General features: G+C 32.0%; 1 protein-coding gene across 1 annotated transcript in view; it reads left to right on the top strand.

The window, feature by feature from the left end:
- Positions 1 to 2,049: 2,049 nt before the first annotated feature.
- Positions 2,050 to 17,779, top strand: part of LOC147808525 (uncharacterized) — a 38,889-nt gene continuing 23,159 nt past the window's right edge. The window contains exons 1-2 of the mRNA XM_087163281.1: positions 2,050 to 2,164; positions 12,754 to 12,861. Coding sequence (XP_087019407.1) covers positions 2,050 to 2,164; positions 12,754 to 12,861 — 223 coding nt within the window. The remainder of the gene's footprint in view (positions 2,165 to 12,753; positions 12,862 to 17,779) is intronic.

The following is a 17,779-nucleotide window of genomic DNA, read 5'->3' on the forward strand; positions in this document are numbered from 1 at the left end:
ATTTTTTTATACCTCATAAATACCTCTTTTGTTACAAGTGTAAGAAAAACAACCTCATAAACCTTAAAAATCATCTTATCAGTCTGGATGATTTGAAGTGAATTTAAAACAACCTCAAAATAAGCTTAGGTATAAATAAAATGACTTACCTCAATAAATACCTTTTTATCGTTAGTTGAAATAAGGTAAAAATTTTTATACCTCAAAAATACCTCTTTTGTTACAAGTGTAAGAAAATAAACCTGGTGTACCTTAAAAATCACCTTATCAGTCTGGTTGATTTGATGACAACGAAACGTACTTTCTCTGCATAAACATACCTGCATTTCGATGGATTTCAATTTCTTACCTCAAGAAAATAGGGAAATCGAAAAAATATGCTCTCAATAACTTTGGTTAGGAGAACTGGTCAAAATTTAGTATTACATTGTATCTCGAGAGTTTTTTAAGCGAAGTAAAAAAATTTTGCATACAATTAAAAAATTTATTTTTTCAGAGATATTTTTTTTCTTCAAAAAATAGTTTTCAATAACTGTTTATTATTTATTATAATTTTATTTAATAACAGTCGAAAAATTATGATTTGTAAGGTACAATTTTTTTACATTTTTTAAAAGAATGTAATTTTACATTGCGAAATACACATTTTGATTGAACTGTGTCTAAATAGTTCCCGAGAAATTAAATTTCGAAAATGTAAATTATTTTTATCAAAAAACTAAAAAGTCGAGTCAGTTTAAAAGAAAAGATGAATTTAATAAAAACAGAGAAATGATTTAATACTTATTATTTTTTTAAAAAAAAAAAAGTAATAGAAATAATAAAAGCACCCAGATTAAGGAAACTTACCAAGAAGAATAAATCGCAAAATCTTATAAAATTCGGTAAAAATATAAAGCACAGAATTCGATTTATACAAACGCGGATTTTGTCCGAATTTGAAGTTTCGCAATGATTTCGTTAATTGGAAGATTAGATGAAGATAATAACTAGATGACAACTCAGAACTGATTGTCAAAATCGTCGATTTAGGATTCGACATGTAAAGATATTTATCGCATCCTTCTTTATATGAAATGATACCTTTTTGTGAACAATATGCTATTTTTATAACCGCTAGGAGTTTGCAATTGTTACTCTTGACTGTTAGATAATGCTTAGCTTATCTAAAGCCTGCGCTGTCCACCCTTATTTTAAAAACGGCCCAAAACATCAATATGGAGAAAAAACAGAGTTTTGTAAAAATTAAAAGCATTTGTGATTTAATATTCAATATTTAAAAACTTACGCCAATGATGCATTATCTGGGCTCATAAAATTTTCCAAAAATTGAGAATGAGGCAGTGATTTTGGTAATTTTTATGTAGGTGGGAAAATGTCGCCAATATGGCGATCTTTAAAAATGTTTAATAACTTTAAAAATATTTCAGTTATTTCTACGTTCTAAAGCCAAGATAATTCTTCTTCACGGCAAGATATTATATATATTATTATATAAGGCACTTAAACTATGGTTTTTTCTTTTTATTTTCCTTGGCAACAGAGCTTCGAAAAACAGTGACAGGAATCATTGGCGGAGCCTCATAACTGTTTCGTTTTCATTGTGATAATTTGCCTCAACTATTGCAGCTCCACGTAAAGAGCACTGATTGGAAAGAAACAAACATGCTTTAAAACCGAATTAATTACAAATATTTTGTTGATAAATTAACAAAACTATTTCTTTAAAATCTCAAATGTTGAGTATTTAAATCAATTTTTTGGGTTTAAATACAAAATACACGAAAACTACACGCGCTTTGATGATAAGGAAACAGATTTTTTCGTGTTACTGTGTTTCGTGTCGTGATAAAAATGTAAAGCCTCAAACATCCATAAAAAATCTGTTCAAATTCAAGATAATAAGCTATTATTTGTTTTCCTGGTAACAGATACAGTGCACACACCTTCTAGAAAAATGCATGAATGAAAAAAAATCTAAGAACAGATGTTTAGAACGTGATGGGGATGAAACAAATTCAAATATAAAAATAAAAAAAATTCCTCTTCATGAAGTACATGACATTGGGTATCTATTACTTACTTAATATGTTGCTTGAATTTTTAATTTGTTTGCTTGTTGTTTCTTCTTCATACGGAATTAAGTACCCTTCAGATAATGCCAGTGAGTATAATCTAGGTCCTGTTATATTTTTATATGAACTAATATTGATATCAAAAGATAAACTGCTTATTTTCTTCAAAATGTACAGTGGCGCTCACGTACTTAAGGACCGTGTTTTCAAAATAAATGCGTCATTATATTGGATCATTATATTATGTTTTGATCAGGATATCTACTATAATGACGAATTCTACCTTAGTTGAATTTCAATCCTCAAATAATTCATTCGTGTTCACAAGTGTTTCATAAAAGTTTATTTAAAAAATATATTTTGTTAAATTTCTTATACTTAAGGACAGTTTGTCTAATCATGAGTTACTGAATGATTACAATCAATTTATCGATCAATGTAAGTGTTATTTACTACATTATCTTTGTTTGATGCTTTAAAACATTATATTAATATTTTTCTAAATTTTTAGTACAAAATTCAACATTATTATGAGTAAAGGTAAAAATGTTAGCAATGAACAGAGATGTCAAATAGATACTTTGAGAAAAGAAGGTTCAAGCTTTAGAGAAATTGGTAGGCGGTTAAAATTATCAAAAACAGCAGTTTTCCAAGTATTGAAATCTATTCAAGTGACCAAAAGTATTGGAAAAGCATCCAGAAAACCACGTCCTCGCAGAACTACCGAACGAGAAGATCGAATTATTCATCGAATTTCTGAAGCTGATCGTCACAAAACCGCCCCAGACATCAGAAAAGAATTCGCTGAATTAACAGGCAAGCACGTAAGCAATAATACCATCAAACGGCTTTTAAATGAGTTTCGGCTTATGGCTCGCGTATGTAGGAAAAAACCGTTGATGTCAAAGAAGAATATAGCAGCTCGATTAGCTTTTGCAAAAAGACACCGAAACTGGACATCGGCTGACTAGAATCGAGTTATATTTACAGACGAATCGAAGTTCAACAGAATGGGCTCAGATGGCAAAAGTTATGTGAGGCGTCGAGTCGGTGAAGAATTTAATGTACGGTGTACAAAATCAACTGTAAAAAGTGGATTGGCTCGGTGATGATGTGGGTTGCCATTACACGTTCAGGATGTGGTCCAATTCACAAAATCGAAGGCATCATGGATCAGCATGTGTATGTGGACATTATCAAGACTGTTTTTCAGCCTTATTACAGAAAACTTCGCTCAAGAAAACCAATCATGCAAGCCGATAATGATCCAAAGCACGCGAGCAAAACTGCGAAGGCCTTCTTGTCAAGCAAGAAAATTACGGTTTTACAGTGGCCTTCCCAATCACCAGATCTCAACCCGATCAAGATGCTGTGGATACATGTGGAGAAATATGTGAAACAGCAAAAACCAAAAAATTTAGGTGATTTATGGAAATGTGTCGAAGAAGGCTGGGCAGCTATACCTCCTGAGCGATGTCAAAGATTAGTAGATTCGATTCCTCGTAGATGTGAAGCAGTAATTTCCCCCAAAGGCTTACCGACTAAATACTAGCTCCAAATCTTTATTTTTTGTTACATTTTTTACATTGTTATTAATTTTATTAACGATTAAGAAATATTTATTTTGTTGTCCTTAAGTATGCAGAAGGCATATTTTTTCTAAAATGTTACATAATTTAAGTATAACAGTTAGATAAATGATTTTAATTGCGAAAATATATTAAAAATAAGTTATTTGTTCCAATACATAATTATCAATTCAAAAGACTTATGCGTGAACAATAAGTTTTGGATTTTACTTTCCATAAGGACATGTCCTTAAGTACGTGAGCGCCACTGTATGCACTATAATGAATAAATAGATAGCATAACAATGATCATGAAGCACAATTAATTTTTCTTTAAATCATGTTTAAATAAATGGCGACTTGAGGAGCTAAAGGTTAACCCACAAATTGTATCCAAGATCTTAACAACACTTTTTCATATCCTTTATAGAAAGAGTGACCTTGTGGCAGTAATGGTTAGTCTGTGAATCCGTTAATTTGAGGCATTTCTAACCCTTCTATAATTAAAATTAAAGCAGGTGAAAGCTGAAGAAACTAATGGTCAACCCACGAATTGTATCCAAGATCTTAACAACACTTTTTCATTTCCTCTTTAAAAAGTGGGAGCTTGTGGCAGTAATGGTTAGTCTGTGAATCCGTTAATTAGAGGCATTTCTAACACATCTATAATTAAAATCAAAACAGGTGAAAGCTGAAGAAACTAATGGTCAACCCACGAATTGTATTCAAGATCTTAACAACACTTTTTCATTTCCTCTCTAAAAAGTGGGAGCTTGTGGCAGTAATGGTTAGTCCGTGAATCCGTTAATTAGAGGCATTTCTAACCCTTCTATAATTAAAATTAAAGCAGGTGAAAGCTGAAGAAACTAATGGCCAGGCCACGAATTGTATCCAAGATCTTAACAACACTTTTTCATTTCCTCTTTAAAAAGTGGGAGCTTGTGGCAGTAATGGTTAGTCTGTGAATCCGTTAATTAGAGGCATTTCTAACCCATCTATAATTAAAATCAAAACAGGTGAAAGCTGAAGAAACTAATGGTCAGCCCACGAATTGTATCCAAGATCTTAACAAAACTTTTTCATTTCCTCTTTAGAAAGAGTGACCTTGTGGCAGTAATGGTTAGTCAGTGAATCCGTTAATTTGAGGCATTTCTAACCCTTCTATAATTAAAATTAAAGCAAGTGAAAGCTGAAGAAACTAATGGCCAGGCCACGAATTGTATCCAAGATCTTAACAACACTTTTTCATTTCCTCTTTAAAAAGTGGGAGCTTGTGGCAGTAATGGTTAGTCTGTGAATCCGTTAATTAGAGGCATTTCTAACCCATCTATAATTAAAATCAAAACAGGTGAAAGCTGAAGAAACTAATGGTCAGCCCACGAATTGTATCCAAGATCTTAACAAAACTTTTTCATTTCCTCTTTAGAAAGAGTGACCTTGTGGCAGTAATGGTTAGTCAGTGAATCCGTTAATTTGAGGCATTTCTAACCCTTCTATAATTAAAATTAAAGCAAGTGAAAGCTGAAGAAACTAATGGTCAGGCCACGAATTGTATCCAAGATCTTAACAACACTTTTTCATTTCCTCTTTAAAAAGTGGGAGCTTGTGGCAGTAATGGTTAGTCTGTGAATCCGTTAATTAGAGGCATTTCTAACCCATCTATAATTAAAATCAAAACAGGTGAAAGCTGAAGAAACTAATAGTCAGCCCACGAATTGTATCCAAGATCTTAACAAAACTTTTTCATTTCCTCTTTAGAAAGAGTGACCTTGTGGCAGTAATGGTTAGTCAGTGAATCCGTTAATTTGAGGCATTTCTAACCCTTCTATAATTAAAATTAAAGCAGGTGAAAGCTGAAGAAACTAATGGCCAGGCCACGAATTGTATCCAAGATCTTAACAACACTTTTTCATTTCCTCTTTAAAAAGTGGGAGCTTGTGGCAGTAATGGTTAGTCTGTGAATCCGTTAATTAGAGGCATTTCTAACCCATCTATAATTAAAATCAAAACAGGTGAAAGCTGAAGAAACTAATGGTCAGCCCACGAATTGTATCCAAGATCTTAACAAAACTTTTTCATTTCCTCTTTAGAAAGAGTGACCTTGTGGCAGTAATGGTTAGTCAGTGAATCCGTTAATTTGAGGCATTTCTAACCCTTCTATAATTAAAATTAAAGCAAGTGAAAGCTGAAGAAACTAATGGTCAGGCCACGAATTGTATCCAAGATCTTAACAACACTTTTTCATTTCCTCTTTAAAAAGTGGGAGCTTGTGGCAGTAATGGTTAGTCTGTGAATCCGTTAATTAGAGGCATTTCTAACCCATCTATAATTAAAATCAAAACAGGTGAAAGCTGAAGAAACTAATAGTCAGCCCACGAATTGTATCCAAGATCTTAACAAAACTTTTTCATTTCCTCTTTAGAAAGAGTGACCTTGTGGCAGTAATGGTTAGTCAGTGAATCCGTTAATTTGAGGCATTTCTAACCCTTCTATAATTAAAATTAAAGCAGGTGAAAGCTGAAGAAACTAATGGCCAGGCCACGAATTGTATCCAAGATCTTAACAACACTTTTTCATTTCCTCTTTAAAAAGTGGGAGCTTGTGGCAGTAATGGTTAGTCTGTGAATCCGTTAATTAGAGGCATTTCTAACCCATCTATAATTAAAATCAAAACAGGTGAAAGCTGAAGAAACTAATGGTCAGCCCACGAATTGTATCCAAGATCTTAACAAAACTTTTTCATTTCCTCTTTAGAAAGAGTGACCTTGTGGCAGTAATGGTTAGTCAGTGAATCCGTTAATTTGAGGCATTTCTAACCCTTCTATAATTAAAATTAAAGCAAGTGAAAGCTGAAGAAACTAATGGTCAGGCCACGAATTGTATCCAAGATCTTAACAACACTTTTTCATTTCCTCTTTAAAAAGTGGGAGCTTGTGGCAGTAATGGTTAGTCTGTGAATCCGTTAATTAGAGGCATTTCTAACCCATCTATAATTAAAATCAAAACAGGTGAAAGCTGAAGAAACTAATAGTCAGCCCACGAATTGTATCCAAGATCTTAACAAAACTTTTTCATTTCCTCTTTAGAAAGAGTGACCTTGTGGCAGTAATGGTTAGTCAGTGAATCCGTTAATTTGAGGCATTTCTAACCCTTCTATAATTAAAATTAAAGCAGGTGAAAGCTGAAGAAACTAATGGCCAGGCCACGAATTGTATCCAAGATCTTAACAACACTTTTTCATTTCCTCTTTAAAAAGTGGGAGCTTGTGGCAGTAATGGTTAGTCTGTGAATCCGTTAATTAGAGGCATTTCTAACCCATCTATAATTAAAATCAAAACAGGTGAAAGCTGAAGAAACTAATGGTCAGCCCACGAATTGTATCCAAGATCTTAACAAAACTTTTTCATTTCCTCTTTAGAAAGAGTGACCTTGTGGCAGTAATGGTTAGTCAGTGAATCCGTTAATTTGAGGCATTTCTAACCCTTCTATAATTAAAATTAAAGCAAGTGAAAGCTGAAGAAACTAATGGTCAGGCCACGAATTATATCCAAGATCTTAACAACACTTTTTCATTTCCTCTTTAAAAAGTGGGAGCTTGTGGCAGTAATGGTTAGTCTGTGAATCCGTTAATTAGAGGCATTTCTAACCCATCTATAATTAAAATCAAAACAGGTGAAAGCTGAAGAAACTAATGGTCAGCCCACGAATTGTATCCAAGATCTTAACAAAACTTTTTCATTTCCTCTTTAGAAAGAGTGACCTTGTGGCAGTAATGGTTAGTCAGTGAATCCGTTAATTTGAGGCATTTCTAACCCTTCTATAATTAAAATTAAAGCAAGTGAAAGCTGAAGAAACTAATGGTCAGGCCACGAATTGTATCCAAGATCTTAACAACACTTTTTCATTTCCTCTTTAAAAAGTGGGAGCTTGTGGCAGTAATGGTTAGTCTGTGAATCCGTTAATTAGAGGCATTTCTAACCCATCTATAATTAAAATCAAAACAGGTGAAAGCTGAAGAAACTAATGGTCAGCCCACGAATTGTATCCAAGATCTTAACAAAACTTTTTCATTTCCTCTTTAGAAAGAGTGACCTTGTGGCAGTAATGGTTAGTCAGTGAATCCGTTAATTTGAGGCATTTCTAACCCTTCTATAATTAAAATTAAAGCAAGTGAAAGCTGAAGAAACTAATGGTCAGGCCACGAATTGTATCCAAGATCTTAACAACACTTTTTCATTTCCTCTTTAAAAAGTGGGAGCTTGTGGCAGTAATGGTTAGTCTGTGAATCCGTTAATTAGAGGCATTTCTAACCCATCTATAATTAAAATAAAAACAGGTGAAAGCTGAAGAAACTAATGGTCAGCCCACGAATTGTATCCAAGATCTTAACAACACTTTTTCATTTCCTCTTTAAAAAGTGGGAGCTTGTGGCAGTAATGGTTAGTCTGTGAATCCGTTAATTAGAGGCATTTCTAACCCATCTATAATTAAAATCAAAGCTGGTGAAAGCTGAAGAAACTAATGGTCAACCCACGAATTGTATCCAAGATCTTAACAACACTTTTTCATTTCCTCTTTAAAAAGTGGGAGCTTGTGGCAGTAATGGTTAGTCTGTGAATCCGTTAATTAGAGGCATTTCTAACCCTTCTATAATTAAAATTAAAGCAGGTGAAAGCTGAAGAAACTAATGGCCAGGCCACGAATTGTATCCAAGATCTTAACAACACTTTTTCATTTCCTCTTTAAAAAGTGGGAGCTTGTGGCAGTAATGGTTAGTCTGTGAATCCGTTAATTAGAGGCATTTCTAACCCATCTATAATTAAAATCAAAACAGGTGAAAGCTGAAGAAACTAATGGTCAACCCACGAATTGTATCCAAGATCTTAACAACACTTTTTCATTTCCTCTTTAGAAAGTGGGAGCTTTTGGCCGTAATGGTTAGTCTGTGAAAATTAAATTAAAGTTAATTAGAGGCATTTCTAACCCATCTATAATTAAAATTAAAACAGGTGAAAGCTGAAGAAACTAATGGTCAAACCACGAATTGTATCCAAGATCTTAACAACACTTTTTCATTTCCTCTTTAGAAAGTGGGAGCTTGTGGCAGTAATGGTTAGTCTGTGAATCCGTTAATTAGAGGCATTTCTAACCCTTCTATAATTAAAATTAAAACAGGTGAAAGCTGAAGAAACTAATGGTCATCCCACGGATTGTATCCAAGATCTTAACAACACTTTTTCATTTCCTCTTTAGAAACTCGGAGCTTGTGGCAGTAATGGATAGTCTGTGAATCGGTTAATTAGAGGCATTTCTAACCCATCTACAATTAAAATTAAAACAGAAAAGTTGAAGAAACTAATGGTCAACCCACGAATTGTATCCAAGATCTTAACAACACTTTTTCATTTCCTCTTTAGAAAGTGGGAGCTTTTGGCCGTAATGGTTAGTCTGTGAAAATTAAATTAAAGTTAATTAGAGGCATTTCTAACCCATCTATAATTAAAATTAAAACAGGTGAAAGCTGAAGAAACTAATGGTCAACCCACGAATTGTATCCAAGATCTTAACAACACTTTTTCATTTCCTCATTAGAAAGTGGGAGCTTTTGGCAGTAATGGTTAGTCTGTGAATCCGTTAATTAGAGGCATTTCTAACCCTTCTATAATTAAAATTAAAACAGGTGAAAGCTGAAGAAACTAATGGTCAACCCACGATTTGTATCCAAGGTCTTAACAACACTTTTTCATTTCCTCTTTAGAAAGTGGGAGCTTGTGGCAGTAATGGTTAGTCTGTGAATTCGTTAATTAGAGACATTTCTAACCCTTCTATAATTAAAATTAAAACAGGTGAAAGCTGGAGAAAGTAATGGTCATCCCACGAATTGTATCCAAGATCTTAACAACACTTTTTCATTTCCTCTTTAGAAAGTCAGAGCTTGTGGCAGTAATGGTTAGCCTATGAATCCGTTAATTTGAGGCATTTATAATTCTCTACAATAACAATTAAAACAAGTGAAAGCTGAAGAAACTAATGGTCAACCCACGAATTGTATCCAAGATCTTAACAACACTTTTTCATTTCCTCTTTAGAAAGTGGGAGCTTTTGGCAGTAATGGTTAGTCTGTGAAAATTAAATTAAAGTTAATTAGAGGCATTTCTAACCCATCTATAATTAAAATTAAAACAGGTGAAAGCTGAAGAAACTAATGGTCAACCCACGAATTGTATCCAAGATCTTAACAACACTTTTTCATTTCCTCTTTAGAAAGTGGGAGCTTTTGGCAGTAATGGTTAGTCTGTGAATCCTTTAATTAGAGGCATTTCTAACTCTTCTATAATTAAAATTAAAACAAGTGAAAGCTGTAGAAGTTAATGGTTAACCAACGAATTGTATAGAAGGTCTTAAGAATAATTTTTCATTTCCTCTTTGGAAAGCGAAAGAAACAGCTGTATGACGTTGTAAGAGCATTGGATGTCAATGGATCATTTAAAATGGTGCGTCTAATTCTGACTTGACCTTAACAAATTAAATACGAGACAGTTTTTAGTTTTGTTTAGCTCTGGAAGAAAATCGTCTGTAAGAAACAATATTTATTATTCTTTCATAGTTTCTTTGAATGCGAACAGAAACTCGTATATTTGTTACGATTCTTGTTACATGTTAATTGATTATTGTTATATTAACTGTTACTATTATTCTTAATAAGAAAGCTATCAAACAGTAGGCCGGGCAACGTCATTTCAAGAGTTAGCGATATTGATAAACGTTTGCGCTAGGAGCTTGGTATCTTTCTTGGCGTTCACTTAGATGCAAACAGTCTCTCTTCATAAGGATAATGGTTTTTTTAAAACTTGCAACAGAGTATAAAGTAATAATACTTTATTTATTTCGCACTGGAGATGTTCAGTGGGATATTTGTGACGGTCTGGGGTCTTTCTAGGATTATCCAGAGACACAGATTTTAAATCTCTGACCAGGTGATGGTTCTCCCGCTTTGATAGCCCGAAGACCTTCACATGAAGTTGAACACTTTACGTAATACCGATTTAAAATGAACTGATACCACGTTTACTTGGTCCCTTCGCAGACTGATCAATGTGTTTACCCAACCGCTCGGCTCTTAATTTCGGTGTTCTTCTGCGAATCGTGCCTAACGAAGAGAAATTTAAATTTAAGATTAAGATTATTTATCACTTTAATTTTTCTCTTCGTAATACGACTTCTCGTAAAAATTCGTCATGTTGCGAATTAGTCAATTTACACAGAGTCATGTAAAAAAATGCAAATGTCGTAGGCAACTTACTTAAAAGTAATAAAGCAAATAAAACCTTTAATTTTATGTTTTTATTTTAGAAAGTAAGCATTATATGTTCATTAAATGACAGATTTCTAAGTGAATTCATGAAACTACATATTTTCAACATCAAACTCGTCTAAATATTAGTTTAAAAGGTAGTTATGGAATTTGGACTAAGATGTAGTGAAATAAATATATCAAACTACAAATAAACTGTAACCGGCCCATAAATAAGCTGCTACAGAGATAGTTTGGCTATCTACATATACAGTGAATTCGCGATAACTCGAATCTGATAGGACTGACGAAAAACTTCGACATATCGGAAGTTCGACTTACCGTTAGTTTCGGTTTTTGACTTTCAAAATATTGACGGATTATTTAGTTAATGCTTATTAATTACAAATCTTCTAAATGCTTACAATATTTAAGATTATTTTTCTGACAAGCCATTTACGATAAGACTGTTTGAAGCACTTTATGATACCCTGGTCCATCGGCTGCAACTTTGCTGTTGTGTTTGGCGGGAGAAACTGCAAGTTTACTGCTTTCAAATTAGGTAGATCATTATACGCTGTGCATTTATCCATAAAGAGTATCACTTTTCTTTTTTTAGCGAAGAATTTCCGATCAAATTTTCTTACATAGTCTTCAAATAAAACTGATGTCATCCAAAACTTTTTGTTAGACTTGTAATTCAAAGGACACGTTTTTACATTTTTGAAACATCGGGGATTTCGGATCGGGGATAACGATAACAAGTAAGGGCAATTTCTCTGTCCCAGACGCATTTCCTCCAACTAGGACAGTCAAACGTTCCTTGCTCATTTTACCCCCTGAGCAGTTTTCATCCTTAAACATCATAGTCTTATTTGGAAGACATTTAAAAAATAAACCCATTTCATCAATATTGAAAACATCCTTTTCACTGTATCCTTGAAGTAAATTTGGTAACGTTTCATTTAACCACTGTTCACATACTTCAAGAGGGACAGCTTTAGCTTCTCCATGAAGAGTGCGAAAGGCATTGTGTGTGTGTTGCAAAGGAAGGGGCAAGATATCAGCTCCTAGGTTTTTTTTCTTGCTTTAAAAGATCCACCAAAAAAAGGGAAGTAAAATTCGAGTAATCGAGAATAATTAACATGAAATTGAAGATAAAAGGGTCGGGACCTCATAAAAAAATCGAGTTATAGTAATATTCGAGTTATCGTATTACTATAACTCGTTTTACGTTCGTTAGCGGTTGGAAAAAATATGGAAAAATTTATGTATTTAATAAATGATCTTTCTTTTATTAATGCTTTTACATGGCAAAACTACTGGCATAGTTTGAAAAATCATGCTTAAATATTTTAGAAATGGTGTCTTTCTTACCCTTGCCAAAACTGCTTTGTCCATGTCTCTTTTTGCCATGGCATTGTCTCCTTTTTACCATGCTGAAACATGACTGTAGCATGATTTCAAAGTTAATGGTATTTAAAGGTAGAAGTAATTTAATAACTTCCTGTCTTGATTTTGGTGGATAATGCATGGGTAAAAAAAGCACACCATTTCTTTGCCTCGACGTTCTTCAAATATATACCAATTGAATATTGAAAAAGAAAGAGATTAAGCTAAAAAATATCGAATATAAAAAAGAGTTTCCCTATTTTTGTTTCTTTTAAAAAAATATTTTGAGCAAGATTCAACTCTTTTGAGCTTTTTTACTTCTTACACGCAAATATATTGTGGTTACTTGGAATAGGGTTTAATGTCCATAGTTATTATGTAAAACATTCTGAAAATAATAAATGTTCCAATGTTATCTTTTCAGATCAGTGCGCACATCTGCCTTGTAGAAATGACGGAGTGTGCGTTGTTGGTAGAAATGGTGCTCAATGTATGTGCCGTCCCCCATATGAGGGAAGATATTGTGAAAGAGGTAAATATACAGTCTCGTTTTAAAGAAACCAATAAGGTTTGAAGTGAATATGAGAATTCCCACTGCTTTTTCGGGTTTTAAACGTGAAATAACAAAAGAGAAAAAAATTACCTTGATCGTTTGTATAATTCAAACTACCTTCATAAGTTATTCTATAAAGAAAATACAGTCGAACTCGTTTATAACGAGCTCGGATTTAACGAGAACTCGGATTTACCGAGGGAAACGAGAATATTTGGTTGGATCAATATTAAGTCTATGGAACAGAAGCCGCTTTTAACGAGCAAGACCCGGTTTTAGCGAGCAATATTTTTCTGTCTTGCAATCTTTTATCTCATCTTTCTAGTCTTTCTGTCTTATCTTTTTATCAAAATGATAAGAAATGTGCGCGAAATAAAAAAAACGCGATTAAATTAATTAATGTAATTAAAGTAAGTAAGTATTAATTAAATTTTAAGTAAATTCAATCATTAGACCACCCAAGCCCCCCCCCTCTTCTGGTTGCACGCCTGTCTTAAGTACCCGTTTATTACGAGCACTCGGATTTAACGAGTTACGGTCCCTTTGTGCTCGTTATAAACGAGTTCGACTGTATATCAATAAGAAACTTCCGACTAAAAAATTTTAAAATGGCCCCAACAAAAGTTTACCTATTTTTTTCTTCAAAGAAACCTAATAAGCAGAAGTTACTTCTTTTCGTTTTAATGTGAATATATTATGGTTCCTTGGAATAAGGTTTAATGTTCATTTTCATGATGTAAAACATTCTGAAAATAATAAATGTTTTAATGTTACTTTTTCAGATCCGTGCTCACACCTGCCTTGTAGAAATGACGGAATGTGCGTCGTCCTTGTAGAAATGACGGAATGTGCGTCGTCGGTAGGCGTGTAAGCAAACCGTACCGTGAATTGGAAACTTAGCGATTGCAGTTGGAATTGGCGATGATAACGCGTAAATATGGTAGGAGAACGAAATTACATTAACCTAAACCGTAATTCGATATAATTTTTCTCCTCCTCGACCTAGCCATGATGAATAAAATATATAAATAAACTAATAAACGCTTCTGCGGGTGTTTTTCGTGTGAGATCATGGGTGAAAGCCCTTATATATCAAGACGGAAAAGAGAAAATCCTGGTACGTAAATCATTTCATTACAGCATTTTTTTCGAAAAAAATGAAATATCTGTAACTATCAAGATTTCTTTTATAATTCTGGCATATATATAAAACTGCTTCTATTCCAAGACAAAGTAGATATTGTTGAAAAATTTAAAAAAAGAATAAGTAAACTCCTCCCCAAAACTAGCTATAACTGAAATGGTTTTACTACCAGCCTTTCCTCTTTTCCGTCTCGCTTTCAACCCTGTGTGAGATGAGTAAATTGTAGTAAAAGTAACTCATTAAATCCTTTTCGTAGAGAATTGAAAAAGAAAATAACCTTTTTATTTTTAGGATCACTTTACAAATACACCGTATTTATATTTTATTAAACGCAATAATTTATAAAACGATCTTGTTTTTTGATGTAACAGATTTAATTTTGTAAATTTTTTTACAGGAATTGTGTTTCCGAAGAAATAAAAATATTTTATTAATGAACTAATCACAAAAATAAGATAACATTTTAATACCATGTTTTATTGGAACGCTATTTTGAAGAATTATTTCTATTTAACTTTTATTGCAAGGAAACATAACCTGTTTCATTTTAGTGATATTCTCTATTAAATCAATCTTGATAAAAGAATAATGTAAACTTTCTTATGAATTTTTTTTTCAGAAATTAACAAAGGCATATTATTTACTTGGAAAAAAAATTAGAGCATAAAAAAATGTTATCACGCTTCAAAGTAATAATTTCTTGCAAGTGAAATAATCGATATTTTTAAAATTTTCGGAAAATTTAATCGGAAATTCGCTAGTGAAAAAAGAAATATGGGCAATAATAATAAGAGGGAAAAAATGTACAAATTAATTTTTCTTTTATGACCTATGTCACTAGTTTTAAACTCTAAATGATATTTATTCATCTTAAACTTAATCTGAATCTATCGAAATATCTGACTTCATATAAATGATATCTAATTGTATCTTATTTAATGACAATTGATTAAAAGTAAATTGAGAAAACAATTCTAAGTTATTATGTGAGTTTTGACTGTGTTTTTTTTATTTTTTAACTTGAGTCTCGAAACAAGTTTGAGAGAAACTATATAAAAAATTAAGTTTGAAGGCGTTTGTTTCATTACTAGAAGCATTTATTGTAAAAAAAATTCTTTATTAAATTACTTTTTTTGCAATGAGATGAGATCTTGAACTTCGCGAAAAATTTATTCAATTCCTTAATATACATAAAAGTCCGTAAATACTTCATTTATTAAGTAAAAAAATAAAAAACAAAATAATAAACAAAACACATAAGTTAGATAAAAACTTAAAATGTAAAAAATGAAAAACTTTAAATGTAAAACACTTTCTAAATAAGATTTAAATACAACACAATCTTTTCGTCTGAGTGATTTTGTAAAGAATTCTAAACTTTTTAGTTTTACAAGTTAGGTGAAAAGTAAATATCTTACAATAGTTGTAGGGAATTAGGGAAATTCTAAATTAAATCAACATTAAAGCATTGAGTGCAAAAAGTTTTCAATTCACTTAGAAGTTCATTGGAAAGTTTCCTAGATATGGTGAAATGCGCAAAAAGTAAAGTTAACACTAAGGGGTTCTATCATTGGATCGCTTTGCTGACCAAACTATTTGGATAATACTTCCAGATTGCGACAACCCCTATATACTGGGGATCAAAAATCCGAATCCGTCGGAAAAAAAAGTTTCTCAAAGTAAGTGCGTTTTAGTGTCTAATTTCCCAACTTAAAATATATTGTCTGCTATAATTAATTGGCATGTGTGAGGTCACCCTCTCAATCATTAAGATTGAGTCCTAGAACGTAAACATATGATCATTAGGTCAAAAGTTAGTTTTAGATTTTTTGTTTACAAATTTGTACACTAAAACGTGATTTTTTTTTCTTTTGAAATTTCGTTAATGTCATTACTTCAACCTCCTTCGGGTTGTGCTTACTTTATAAATTTAATCTCAACTTTATTTTTCTCTTCACTTTTAATCTGTAAAAGACTTTTTCTCCACTTGTAAATTATGAAAAAAATAATTAATCTGATTGCGTAAACAGTTAATTCGCTAAAATTGGACATTATCAATTAATTCCGTTTAATAGCCATTTATATTATTAATAATAATTATTTACACAAAATAGTAATAAGGAAAAGTTTGATTAGAAATTTAAAAATATATATATATATCTTACACAGTGACAAAAAAAAGCCTCATTACAACTCTCCGAATGGCAACGCTAGAAAATCGACCAATGATTGCCGCTAAAAATATCAAATGCCAAATCTAGCTGAGATGGCTTAACATATAGCGCTTTTAAAAACGGAAGCTGAAATAATCAGAGAGAGCATAAGCTAGGCAGAAGTGAGTAGTCTTTGTCGATGGATCTCTATTTTGGTTTTTAGTCTAAAGCGCTTTTTTTCACGAATTTATATATCACGAATTTATTTGACGATTTTTGATTTATATCACGAATTTATTTGTTTTACTAAAATTTTTTGTTTATGCAGGTTTTTCCATTGCAATTCACTTATTTCAATTTTTAATAGACTTAATTATAACCAAAATTTTAACCTTTTTAAAGAGATATCAGTTTTAGAAATAGTATCTTAAGATGTTATACTATAGCACATTTCTAATAGGTTTAATGTCATGTCATAATGTCATGTCATAGGTTGTTTAATGTCATGTCATAGGTTTAATGTCATTTATTTGAATTCAAATTTATTTTAATGACTTAGTATTTACTGAAAAGATGTAATTTTTAAAAAAAAATTGCTTTATGGATTTGAATGATTGTTTTGAATTCTTAGAATTTTGCGTATTTGCAATGTACCTAAGTTAGTAGCGAGCGAGGCGAGCTTGGTTTGCGAAGCATACCATATAAGATTGCGTAGCAATTTTCGGGGGTTGGCGAGCGTTACCGAGCATGGGGCGCAGCCCACTAGTCGTATAATATTCTCGTATCATGTAAAACGTTATGACGAAGTTACTTATCTACCGTTTTGCTATTACAAAATGAAATAATTATTAAAATCTACTTTCATTTTAAAATGTAATACTCAATTGTTCAATGAGTTTTACGATTATTATTTTAAAACTGTGTATAATGAGCATTTCAACTAAAATAATTAGTACTAAATAGCTGCTAAAATTCTCTAAAATATTTATAAATATTATACATTTATAAATTTCAGCTTTTCGCATTCTTGCTAAATAATCTACGTCGAAAAATATTTAAAGAATTTCATAATAACTGAGAATTAAATAAAATTTTTAAAAAATTGTAAATGGTTATCGAGCAGAGCCATGAAGTTTAATTAATGAATATAGAATTCGAAATAAAAGTCTCTGGTAAGCAACGAAAGAATTTGAAATCTTTTAATTAAACAAACTTTATTGTAATAATCATTTCATTATTAAGGATTAAAAGTTATTGTGAAATTATTAATTTTAATTAGTGGATGAGTAGGAAAATGAGTTCGCTACTCAAAATATATTTAATGAAAGTTATGAAAATATAGAAGTGGTTATGGAGGTAATAATATATAATTTTTTAATCTTAGTTTTATTACGACCTTTTAAAAAACGCTTATGAACACAATTTAGTTAACAGATACAAGCGATTATGTCGGCGCTATAACAAAAAATACACTTTATATTTCTTTAGTGTAGAAGAATGTAATAAACACCTGCTCTTAATTGAAACTATGAAATGTCACACTCATATGGTGAATGATATGCGTGATACCGAAAACAAAACAAAAACATAAGCACACAGC

Source organism: Parasteatoda tepidariorum, chromosome 5 (assembly GCF_982258835.1).
Source record: "Parasteatoda tepidariorum strain Cologne lab strain chromosome 5, Ptep-v5.0, whole genome shotgun sequence".
Taxonomy (NCBI): Eukaryota; Metazoa; Arthropoda; class Arachnida; order Araneae; family Theridiidae; genus Parasteatoda; species Parasteatoda tepidariorum.